This window comes from Varanus komodoensis, unplaced genomic scaffold, assembly GCF_004798865.1.
Source record: "Varanus komodoensis strain SLA01 unplaced genomic scaffold, ASM479886v1 scaffold3, whole genome shotgun sequence".
Lineage (NCBI taxonomy): Eukaryota > Metazoa > Chordata > Lepidosauria > Squamata > Varanidae > Varanus > Varanus komodoensis.
Genome location: NW_025335761.1, coordinates 56,688,250 through 56,700,500, shown reverse-complemented (window position 1 = coordinate 56,700,500; position 12,251 = coordinate 56,688,250). Strand labels below are relative to the sequence as shown.

Here is a 12,251-nt window from a genome sequence, read left to right as displayed (position 1 = left end):
AGTCTGTGGCGAGAATGGCCTGCCGGAGCAGTCCCAGTAGTGAAAAGGCACATTGCTTACAAGACCATTCCAGTGAGCTCAGTGAGGCCTAAAGGTATGTATGATCCGACTGTAACCGTGGAGGAGAAGAGCCACGCTCAGCGGCAGCGTGCCTGCATGCAGAAGGTCCCTGGTTCAATCCGCAGCATCTCTTGGTAGGGCCAAGAACCTGCCCGAATCCCTGCAAAGCCACGAGTCAGCAATATCGATCTAGCAAGGCTGATGGTCTGACAGGGTGAAGTTCCATTCAGATAAGCCACTGAGGTTCGCAAGAGCCTTCACTATTGAGGGACAAAGGCGCCAGGGCCAGGGCCAGGGCCAGGGCCAAAATAATAATGAACAACCCCCCACCCCCCGGCCACCAAGCCGAGCATATTTTGATTTAACAGCTCCTAGTGTCAGTAACTAAGCTTAGGAGAAGCTCAGCTTTTAGGATGGGTGTAACTGTACAAAGTCAGAGAACCAACCAGCTAGAAGAGGTAGTTTTACGCTGGGTAAAGAGTTCAGGACTCAAACTCTGTGGCCCCAGAAGACCAGATTAGTACCCCAGGAGGGGCAGATTTGGCCCCCAGGCTTAGGGCTTTGCACCTTTGGTATAAGGCAGGTTCTTTTGTTCCTAACACTGGAATGCAAATTGTCTCCTCCTGCAATGAAAAAAAAGTCTCAGCTAACATAGAAAATAAATGTTATCTATCGGCAAAAAAATTAAAAATAGGACATGACCCAGCTTTTTAAGGGACAAAGCAGAGGTGTGTGCAAATCAGACAGAACCCGGCCAGCTCTCTGCCCCAATTCCTCCTATTTCCTCTTTTAGCTCAGCTGCAAGATGTGTGAGGAATGCAGGGGTGGGGGCGGTGGGGGGTGTGCACAGGAAGGCACGCTGGCTTGACAGGGGTGATAAGAAAGATGATGACTAGAAATGCTGCATGTGACTGCTACCGCCCTCTCCCTGTAATTGCAGGAGGCCTTTTTAACTACCCTGAATCGCAATACACTTGGACGGGTGTACATGGGCCCCAGTATTCAATGAAGCATCAATAGAAGAAACCAGCCAAAAGAACCTGGGAAGAGCATGGAAAACGAACAAGGGATCAGATTCAGGGTCCATCTCGTCCAGCACTCTGTTCACACAGTGGCCAGCCAGATGCGCACAGGATCCCACAAGCAGGACTGCAGTGCAGCAGCACTCTCCTGTCCATGTTCCCCAGCAATGGGTGTAGATGAGCAACCAGCTTCTGATGCTGGAGGAAGCACAGAGCATCCAAGCTAGTGGACTTCTTCAGGAATTTGCCCAATTCCTATTTAAAGCCAGTTGCATTGCTGGCCTTTACAACATGCCAGGCAATTCCACAGCTCAGTGATGTGCTGTGAGAAGACCTTCCTTGTATCTGTCCTGAATCTCCCACCCTGCAGCTTCATTATGAGAGGGAGGGAGGGGGGGAGGGGGGAGGGAGAGACGTGTCTCCCAATCTACTTTCTTTACATCGTGCATAATTTTGTCTTGTATCCACCTTTTTCCTTAGCAAAACAATGTCACCTGTTGTAAATCTTTCTGTACAAGTGAGTTGCACCAGCCTCTTGCGCATTACAACTGTACTTTTCTGCACTTTTTCTAACCTTACCATCCTCCTCTAGCTGACAAGAAACGTACACGGTATTTCAAGGGTAATAAGGGATTGGCAGCTTTATTTTACATCCCTTCATGTAGTTTGCCTTTTTCACAGCAGTCACGCACTGGGCAGACATTTCTACTGGGCTGCTCAGTACAACCCCAAAATCCCTGTCTTGGCCAGTCTGCAGTAGCTGAGATCCCCTCATCTTACACCTGAAATTGGGATTTTTTCGCTCCAGCACGCATCACTGTACATTCACTTTCTTGAACCACATTTCCTGTTGTGATGTCCATTCTTCCAGACTGGAGAGAGACGTTTGCAGCTTCTCATGGTCTCATTTCGTTCAAACTACCCTAAATACTTAGGTGTCATCAGCAAACCTAACCACTTCATTGTGTTCTCCTAACTCGAAACCATATATAATGACGTTCAAAAATTCTGGTCTCAATGCAGATCTCTGTGGGACCCCACTACTTTCACATGTCCATTGGGAGAATTTTCCATTTCTTCCTACATTCTGTTTTCTGTTCATTAACCAGCTACTAGCCCATAAAAGGGCATGCCCCTCTTATTCAAAGACAGCTATATTTGCCCAGGAGTCTTTGTTAAACAACTCTGTCAAAAGCCTTTGGGAAGCCCAATTAAACAACATCAACCAAATCGCCCCCGCCACATTTTTATTAACGTCCTCAAAGAATTCTAAAAAGTAAGTTAGCCAAGGGAGATGGACAGATTCCATAAAGGAAGCCACAGTCCTGAATTTAGAACAGCGAAGCAGGGGTGTCATGAATAAGACACTCGGGAGAGCTTTTATTCACAGGGTCACCTAAGTCACGATGACTTCACGGCACATAACAACAACACAAGCGAGCCAAAAGGCCAGTCCCCGTCAGTTAAAAACAGCACTCGGTTACAAACAACTGTGGGTGAGGACGCTAGAGGGCGGAAGGCAGCTGCACAAAGACCGGCTTCTGTATGGAAGGTGGGGGAACAAGCGGAAACCCAGAATGCGGGGGGGGGGGGGGACAGCGAACACCTGCAATGCATTCCAGCGAGGATGACGTAGTGTGACCCTTTATTGGAATGCCTCCGATGGCCAAGTTTCATGCAGCTATCATGAGTAAAAAGAAAAGAGAAAGATGCCAAGCAGGAAGGGATAGTGGCAGAACGGAAGAAAAAAAGAACATGATATGGCGGAGGAAGTGGAATCTGGGGATTTTGAGGCGCAGTGTATCTTTGCCTCCTGGTGATCACCAGCAAAGCAGAAACCACACGCCAGAGAGAAGCAGGAACTGGAGAGAGTTTTTCCCAACTCGGCGCCCTCCAAAAGTATGGGACTCACACCTCATCCCCAGGAACTGCTAACATCCCGGATAACACCACTTAATTTAAAAGGATTTTAGGGTCTAATTCAGGGGGCAGGCAACATGCATGGCTCCTGCCACCCCGCAACACCCACAACGCTCCTGAATTTTGGAGGTGCAGCAGCAAAAGAAGGTGATGTGCAAATCAGAGGCAAAGCTCTACAGAGCCTCACAAGCGTCAAACGGAGCTCGTCCGGAAGCTAAATGCAGCCCCTCTGAGTCTGTCCCAGTTCGCTGCTGACCTGCAGCCGAAGACTGTCAATTTTTGCCTGGGTGGCACATCAGCACCAGCACAGCCCCTAGGGGACTGCCGGTGCTGGAAATTGCCCCCCCCCCCCGCAAGCCGAATACCCTGATTCAGTTGCTGGACTGCACACTTGTTCATCTGTTAAGCACCACATAATGACCTGCATGCTTGGATGACCCATCATCCGGGCGGTCACCCCCAGCGGGAATGTTGGCATCTTCTACCTTTCAGCTCGGACGCCACATCTTTCCGGTGGAACCTGTCTGCACGGTTCATTGTGTGTCACCAAGATGCCAGGCGGGGCGTGAGCGAATGAGCCCTTGCAGAAGTGCGTGAGACAGGGATGAACAGAGGATGCCGGAGGCCAGCTGCACTTCGCATCCATATTGTGCATGGAATAGAGACACGCAGCTGGTCCACGGGGGAAGGTTCCCTGGTCCTTGCATGCAGCCATGGAGTATGTACCACAAGAGCTGCTCCAGCCAAGCAATACCTGTCTTTCTGCAACCCGGTGCCCTCCGGGTGGGTTGTCCAAGGACTCCCATTGCTCCCAGCTTTGCAAATGGGCATCTTACAGTTTTACAGCCTCAGACTGTATCTTTGTTATCTCACAGTTTGCCTGGTAATTACAGGTGAAATGTAATCAGCTGGGGGACATCAAGTAAGAAAATGTTATTTCTAAGGAAAAAGAGGAGAAATGGAATGCATGAAATTGCCATGCAGAAGAATAGAAAGAGAAACAGCGAGTCAGAAGGGGTCTCCCAGGCCATCTAATCTGACCCCTGGCTCTGCTCATGAATGGTTTATTCAACACAACAGCACTGGAGGCAGCCGAATCTAGAGGGTGCGGTTCTGCACCAAATTCTGCAAAGCCCCACGATTTCCAATGAGAGTAAAAGAGAACCAGCACGGGTGGTGTTGGACTGGTCCGAGGGAGATCCAAGTTCTAGCCCTGCTCAGCCATGGAGCCAACTGGGTGACTCTGGGCCAGTCACAGACTCTCAGCTGAACCTACCTCACAGGACTGTTGCTGTGAGGATAAAACAGAAAGAAGCCGAACTTGTAAGCCACCTTGGGATCTTTGCAAAAACAAGAACAGCAGGGTACAAATGCAACAGTAACAGCATGATTAACTGGTAGATGTAGTCTGGGTATGGCAGGACTGTGGTGTACACAGCAATTCACTGGAAAGTTGCCCCATGCAAGGTCTGCCGAAAGTTTTACTTGCAAAGCTTCTCCCAAAGAAATTTTGGATTTGTAGTTTCCTTAGGTTTGAGAATTTGGTTATTTCCTACTTCCTATTTCCATGGTTTTCTGCACAGAGGAAATAGCTATAAACCAGTTTAGATCTCCCTCCCTCCCTCCCTCCCTCTCGATCTCTCTCTGTATGTGTGTTCTCTCCCTGCTGGAGTGTGTTAAAAGGTGTTTGGAAGCATCACACACAATCAATTTACAAACCGCAGCTTCAGACAGAAGTCTAAGTACCTTTTTTTCATATACATCCTGCCATACGATGCCAGCAAAAAATTTGTGCTGCATAATTTCCTTGGCATCATCCGGTCCGCCGCCTAACCTATTGGAAGAAAAATCAACCAACACTTAGCACAGAGCATTTATTGTATCTCTCTCTACTCTGCTTCTAAAGCATCATTTTGTAAACTGGGAGGCAACGAGGGAGCTCTAAGCCAGGAGGGGGGATGTTCTGCTGCTCTGGGCCCCCATTTCACTCCCTCCCCACAGAACTCAGCAGGGACCAAGCACCCCCGAACTGTTGCTACACAGCTGGATCTGCCACTGGAATTTGGGGCAGGGGAAACACTGCTCCCCATTCCTCACTGCCATCTAATGTTGGCTGCAAATTCAGCAGTGGGGGGCAGGACAGGGTCGCATGCTGCAGATCCCCGATTGAAACCATGGGGAGAAGGGAGGAGATGCCTATTCCCTGAGCCTTTTAGCCTCTAATATATTGTTTATGCCCTGCAAGCACTGAAGAATATTAACAGTGGCAGATGCTTTAGAGGCTGCTGTACCTAAAAAACCCTAATGAAGAAACAGATTTGGAGACCAAGTCAGATCATCAACCTGAAGTGCAGTTCAGTCCACAGACCAAACTTCATGGAAGGGAAGAAGCATCATTTGCTTTGCAGGGTTCCACTTTCTACTAAAGGAAGGCATCTGAAATGGACTGTTAAAGCAGCCAATGACAGACGGAAGAAACACCGCCAGGGGTACATGGATGTTTCAAGGATACACAAGGCTTTCCAAAAAGGATCATTTCAATGATTCCTAGAAGTTGGTCTGGATGCAGGGCCAGCTCCAGGAGTTGGAGGGCCCCTGGACCAGAAAGCCTCCAAGGGCCTTCTGGTTCAGCAAGTCTATCTTCGCAGCATGATGGTCACCTGCTCGCCATCCTCCCCAACACCGCTACCTGGGCCCGCCAGGTAAGCAGGCAGATTGCAATGAGGGAGAGAGCAGCAAACGCAGGGTGTGCTGGTCCGTGGGGTCCTGCTGAGGTGTGGGCCTTCTGAAGGGGACCAACCATACCTGCCGGCTCTGTTTGGACATAACAGGGATCTCTGGACTACATAAGCCAATATTGCATCACTGGAGCCAATATGCAACAGAAAGTAGGTAGGGCTTAGAGAGAAATGCATGGACCTGACGCTCATTTCCCACTTGCTAAGCCAGATGTAGCAACTGAGGAAAGTGACCTCCGACCTGGCCCTGTTAATTAGCCGAGGCCACTGCCAGGCGGCGTTGTGGTTGTGAGGGGCTCGGAACCAACTGCCTCGCTGGCTTACAATCCTTCTGCTCCCTGCTTTAAGCACAGCTGCTCTGTGTGCCGCCACCTCCTGTCCATGAACTTTGCATTCAAACCCACCGTTCCATGATGCAAAAATGGAGATCCCATTCACCAAAAGGAGACCAAAAGGAGAAAAGTGGGCTGCGGGTTCCACCGCTGCAAGCGTGTGCATTCTGCAAGAAAACTGGGCCACGCTCCAAGAGCATACATGAGCGCCTCGACGGTGCTCATGACAAAAGTCGAAACCTCACCTTTGTTTAGGATCCTTCTTCAGCAAGCCCGAGAGAAGAGACTTCGCTTCGGGTGACAAGGTGCGTGGAAACCTGATCTCTTCCATGAGGATGAGTTCAAAGAGCTTCTCATGGTCCTGATTGTAGAACGGGAGGCGGCCACACATCATTTCATACATGACGACTCCCAAGCCCCACCAGTCCACTGCACGGCCGTAGTCATTGTCCTCTAGCACCTGCAAAAGTGTAGCATCCAAGCCTTCATCAAAGGCGGAATTGTTCAGATAGCCCATAAGTGAAAAATAAATGCGCGTCGTCCCCCCCATTCTTCCCAAATGGCTCTGGAATATACCCTTATTGTGGATAAGCATAGGCATGGGGTTCTTTTCCAGATACATCTGTCCACGCCTTCTGTTTCTTGCACGTCATCCAACCTGCCCAGGGGATATGGCAGGCACCCAGGTAGGCCGTGGGCAGTATCCACTGGCATCACCCCACCTCTCCTGGTTTCTGGAATGGCACAGGTCTGCCGAGCTCCCTTCTGGTGCTCTGCCCATTCCAGAAACGAGTGTTTCCACTTGCTTCCAGCACTATTTTTAAAAGCACAAAAGCCCCGTTGTGCAAGCAGTCGCTCGCATAAGCACAATGCGATGCTATCCCAAACCTGTAGTGCATGCCTGTGATTCAAGAACAGGTGAAATTATCTTTCTTATTTAAGAAAAGGGCTTGGACTGCCCTCGAGAGAAATGCATAGCTGAAGCACTGCTGGCTTAAGAAATAAAATGAGGGATTGTAGGCCCAAACTTCTGGGGGGTCGTAAACTGCTAGACCTGCCATAAATCTTCCCCTCCCTCTGCGTGGAATTCCCTGACAACTGAATGCCCAAAGGTGCCAACAAGGCTCTTCTTGGTCTCTGCAAAGACATTATTTCAACAGCCCATTCCTGAATCCAAGACCAGCCACCATTCTACTGATACAGTTTGAGTGTAAATGTTTCTATTGCATTGTTTTTAATTTCTTAATTATTAGTTGCCACTTGGGATTTTTTTCTTTAGATGTACAGCTGTTTATACATCTCTTGAACAAGAAAGTAAAATAAAAAATAAACCACCTTGAGAGCAATGGCTAGTTTATATGCAAATCACTAAATAAATAAAATACCATGTAACTGGATAGCATTAATACACAAAAAGAGTAAAATGAGCTTATCTTTTAAATATCCTCAGGACATGTGTAGTCTTAGAGTACTGTTCTGGTTTTAAGGCATTAGCTATTTGACAGGAAGATTTTTAAGCTGCAAAACCTCAATGACAATAAGCTCCTTTCCACATACAATGCGGGCCCAAAGCAAGTGGGAGCACACCCTGTCGGCCTGTTACAGAGACCTCACAAGCACCGAGAGCTGCCATTTATCAAATGCTCTTTGAGCCTTTGCTCTTTCCCCTGCCCGTCTGCTCCTTGGTGTCTCCTAACTGCTTAGTACTCTGCTTTGGAAAAAAAAAAAAAAAAAGACATTGGAACCTGGAAGACAGCCTGCAGCGAAAAGCCAGAAGCTGCCAGGTATTGGATTACCCCATGCAGGTCTATTTACAGCATCTCCTGCCGTACGATTCGCACCGAGCGACAGCTGGCTTTGCAGCTGCCCCATATATGTAGAAGACCAACACAGCTGCTTCGTCTGCCAGGATTCCAGGAGCCGGGCTCATCATCCTTTATGAGCAATCAGAGGGTTGCTGAACTTCATGGAGGGGGATTGTGTGACAATGCAGTTCACCCAGAATCAACAAATCCCAGACAGGACTTTCCCTCCATCTCAGGCCCTTCGGACTGGCCTGAAGAAAGAGGCTCTTATAGGAGATGTGGCAGCAAATACAGGAAACTACCAAGCCTGTTCCCGGTTTATAAGACCCCAAAGCTTTTTTCTGCAAGGCCACAGGACCTCTGAAGTTGGGATGACCTGCGTAAACTTCCAAAATTTTGAGTAAAAGTCCTTTGAGACATGGGAGTTGGGAGAAGAGAAGGACTCCTCCGTTTTATCCATGAAACTATTTGGCAACCAGATCAAAATGTATGTGAACCTCAAAACAAATTACAGGCAGTCCCCAGGTTATAAACAAGTTCAGTTCTGAGAAAACAGAAATGTGTCTTTAAGTCAAATTTGTAAGTGGGATCACTTATAGTTGGCCCTTCACACTCATGGGACTTGGAGGTCCAGGACCCCATGGAAATGGAAAAACCGCAAATATCTCTAGCTGTCCCTCCACAATTCACCAGTGCCTCCTCTTTGCAGCAAGGAAATGCCAGGGATTTCTCTCTTCAGAGGGGCAGGGTAAGGGAGACATGTCTCCCTCTCTACCCTGTCACTTCCTCTCTCACTCTATGGTGATGCTTTGGAGGCCCCCTCTCTCTCCTCTTTTGCTTCCTCTCTAGGATAATGACAATTTTCCGCATTATTTTTAAAATTAATTAATACAGCAGTTTGTTTGTAAGTATGAGTTGTCCATAGCTTGGACTTTCGTAATTCAGGGACTGTCTGTATCCTAGGCACCATGCAAATGACTGTGCCATTTACTTCAAAGGGTAAACAGCTGCCCTCTTCATAAGCAAGTTGCAAGGAAACACAGCCAGTCATGGAATGAACTTTACATGGTGACAAATACTCACACACCCCTTTCAGAAAAAGCACAATACTAGTCAGTGATCAGATCACCATAAATCCTGACCTGACACACCACTGTAATAACCAGCTGAATTTCTTCTAACTGCTACAGCAATGTAAAAGACTACCCAAGACTACCCAGTTTTTTGCTTCCAACAGTGGACAGCAGCCATCGATTTCCAGGAAACATACATGCAGGAGGCAATGGCAGCAGATCTCTTTCTGCACCCACTGATGGCGCCATTGCTATCCGGGGCTAACACAGCCTCCGAATACAGAAGCTCTGCCTGATTATCACGGCAAATAACCATCACCAGATTTCAGCCTCCTCCAGGCTTTGCTGTATGAAGCCAGGATGCGCTCAGCACGGGATACGCTCTCTGTAGAGCACAGGAAGAGGAATGTTTCTATCGCCAAATGTGTCTGCTGCCAGGAACCTCCACACGTGAATCGGCACCACCAGAGCGGCCACAGTGAAAGGAAACGGCTCTGCCCGCTGACGACTGCCTACAGGGGCCAGCATTGCTTTGGCCAGCCATTACAGGAACGCTCTCTCGGTTCGTCTCATTCCCAGTTATGAACCATGGATAGAGTGGGCTCATGCAGGTGCATTCATGTTTAGATAGCAGAAGTCCTAAGCACCTCAGCTTGCTTCCTTCCTTCCTTCCTTCCTTCCTTCCTTCCTTCCTTCCTTCCTTCCTTCCTTCCTTCCTTCTCCCCTCTCCTTCTGTCCTTCCGTCATTCATTCATTCATTCATTCATGCACTGCCCTTTTCTCCTTCCAAGGAACGCCAGGAGCTTACATAGTTCTCTTCCTCTTCTCACTCCTATTTTCCCAACGCCCCATAAGGTAGATCAGGCTGAGAGTCTGTGACTGGCCCAAAGTCACCCAGCTGGCTCCATGGCTGAGCGGACACTCGAACCCGGATCTCCTGCACCCCAGTCCTGCACTATGAATTACCACGCCACACTGGCTCTCGATTTTATGGCATTTGTATTCATTTTATTATTTTGTTTTATACATTGCTGTAAACCAGCCAAAGCGCTTCAGCTACCAGGTGATATAGAAATGGAATGAACAAACAAATTAATGAACTAATAGCATGTCCCAGTCAGCCATGGATGCATTTTACCCAAACTAAGATGCTGCTAGTGAGTGATCCTACTAACTGGACAGAGGGTGTTCAACTTCTCTCCCTGAAGGCGAAAATTTGTTGCATGGAAATCCTCCTGGAGCCTTGAGGTTTGGTGGCCTTATTGTCACAGAGTGCTATCCACCAGGTTCAGCAGGTGATCCAGTTATGGCTGCACCTACCCAGGGATTATCTGGTTTCTACATTCTATGCTCTTTTAACTTCCACACTAGACTACTGCAAGGCACTCTGCCTGGGGCTTCCCTTGAAGACTGTTCAGAAGCTGCAACTTGTGCAAAATGCAGCCACGAGGACACATAAATAACTGGGACCACAAGAACACATAAAATCAGTTCTGGGCTGCTTGCACTGGCTGCCTGTATGCCTCTGAGTCCGATTCAAGGGGCTTGCTTTAACCCTTCAAGTCCCATGTGGCTTTGAGTTGCAATATTCCATGGAACACCTCATGATGTGGATCCTGTTGCACGGCTCACAATAACAGTGTCCTTAAAAGTGTGGCAGGGCCTGAATTCCAGAATTAGGAACCAGGAAAAAGGGGAGGGATGGAGAATGAGTGAGGGAGCAGAAATTAGTTTTGGTTAGTCCCATTCCAAGTCAAGCTGAAAGAAATGCAGCAGGATTTCACTGAGGCTGACTTTTAAGGAGAAAATCAATGTTGTTACTCGTGTCCAAATTTCACAGGCTATGGAAGGGAGCACCTCTTTGGCAAAACTGCTGCCCTTCTTCTGAATTAGGGGAGCCTAGTTTAGGAGAGTATCATTGCTGGTTGCAAGAGTTTTCAGAGGAGCCCTGACACGTGTCCAGAAGAAGGAAAGACACTGATCACAGACACTGCTCCACAGCAAGCAGCTTTCTAACCTTGTTACAGTTCAGAACAGGGCAGCAATGAAAGAGAGGCGGGAAATCAGTTATATTTATATTGTGATTTATATTACCAGTAAGGAATATTATCCAGCCATGATTTGCAGCAATTGCTGGGGAAGCAAGACAGACTCGGGGCACCTTTTAGACAAACCAGTTACTCTGGTATGAGCTGAATTTGTTTGTTCTTAAGGTGTCACAAGACTCCCTTGGTTGTTTTTGCTGCAATGGACTAACACAGCTACTCCTCTGGAAAGCAGCTGGTGAGGGGAAAGGGAAGGCAAAAGGATAAAAAAGGTCATTTTGCTTAAAATAAGTGGCTCGTCAGGTTGGGAGCCAACAGCTCCAAGCAGCTGTGTGGGTGGAATTTGCAGAAAGAGGCACAGCAGCTGTAAACACCTCGGTGACCAATACATCTGACACATCAAAGCTGACACAGTGCGGCTGCCACCATCAGAGCACCAAATTCCAGTGTGACCCTAAAACAACTATGCAGCAACTGTACAAACAGCTTTGCAGGCTGGGTTCTGATTACAAACAGATGACAGGAACGCAAACCATGCTTTTTCGCTCGCTCAAAAAGGGCCGAGTGACTTTGTGGACGCAGGGCACTTACTCACACAGGCCGTCTGGGGGGTTTCAGTGCTGACCCACTGACCGGATGACAAAGACTACTGGAATGTTTACATGCTCAACTGCACCCCACGAAAGCTATTAAAGCAACCATTATCCCAACCCCTCCAACACTCTTTGAGCATCCAAAGCTCTTCCCCTGCAGCCATTACCTGTTTCAACATTCTAGAAGAAAGGCCACTATCATTACACCCTGCAGGAGAGGCTCAGAAAGTCTGCAGTGCCCTGGCTAGTCTCTCCCAATCTGGGGTCCACCCAAGGTTTTGAACTACAGCTTCCAGAATTCCTGATCACTGACCATGCCAGCTGAGAGGTGTACTCCCAAAATTTCTTGAGAGCACCAATCTGGGAAAGGAGACTCATAGTGTCATAAAAATATGGAGAGATCCAGGTTCAATCCCATCTCTGAAACTCACAGGATGACATGGGCCTATAGGTCTAACCTACAGGGCTGTTGTGAGCATCAAATGGGCAGAGAGAAGCTGGTTCCATGCATGAAGGACCTTGGAAGGAGGATGGGAATGAAAATGTTACAGTCAATAAATTCATGTTAGAGGGCAAGGCTGGAATGGGATGTGTCTTGCTCAAGGTCCCAGTGAACAGGTGGCTGTGGTAAGATTTGAACTAGGTTCCTTTGGGGTGGGTGGG

The 12,251-nt window shown here is 48.2% G+C and overlaps 1 protein-coding gene across 2 annotated transcripts in view; it reads right to left on the bottom strand.

Moving 5' to 3' along the window:
- Positions 1-12,251, bottom strand: part of AKT1 (AKT serine/threonine kinase 1) — a 116,562-nt gene that overhangs the window by 7,225 nt on the left and 97,086 nt on the right. For both annotated transcript variants that reach the window (XM_044435919.1, XM_044435920.1), the window contains exons 11-12: positions 6,318-6,532; positions 4,749-4,836 (exon numbers count right to left, since the gene is read on the bottom strand). In XM_044435919.1, the coding sequence (XP_044291854.1) occupies positions 4,749-4,836; positions 6,318-6,532 (303 nt within the window). The remainder of the gene's footprint in view (positions 1-4,748; positions 4,837-6,317; positions 6,533-12,251) is intronic.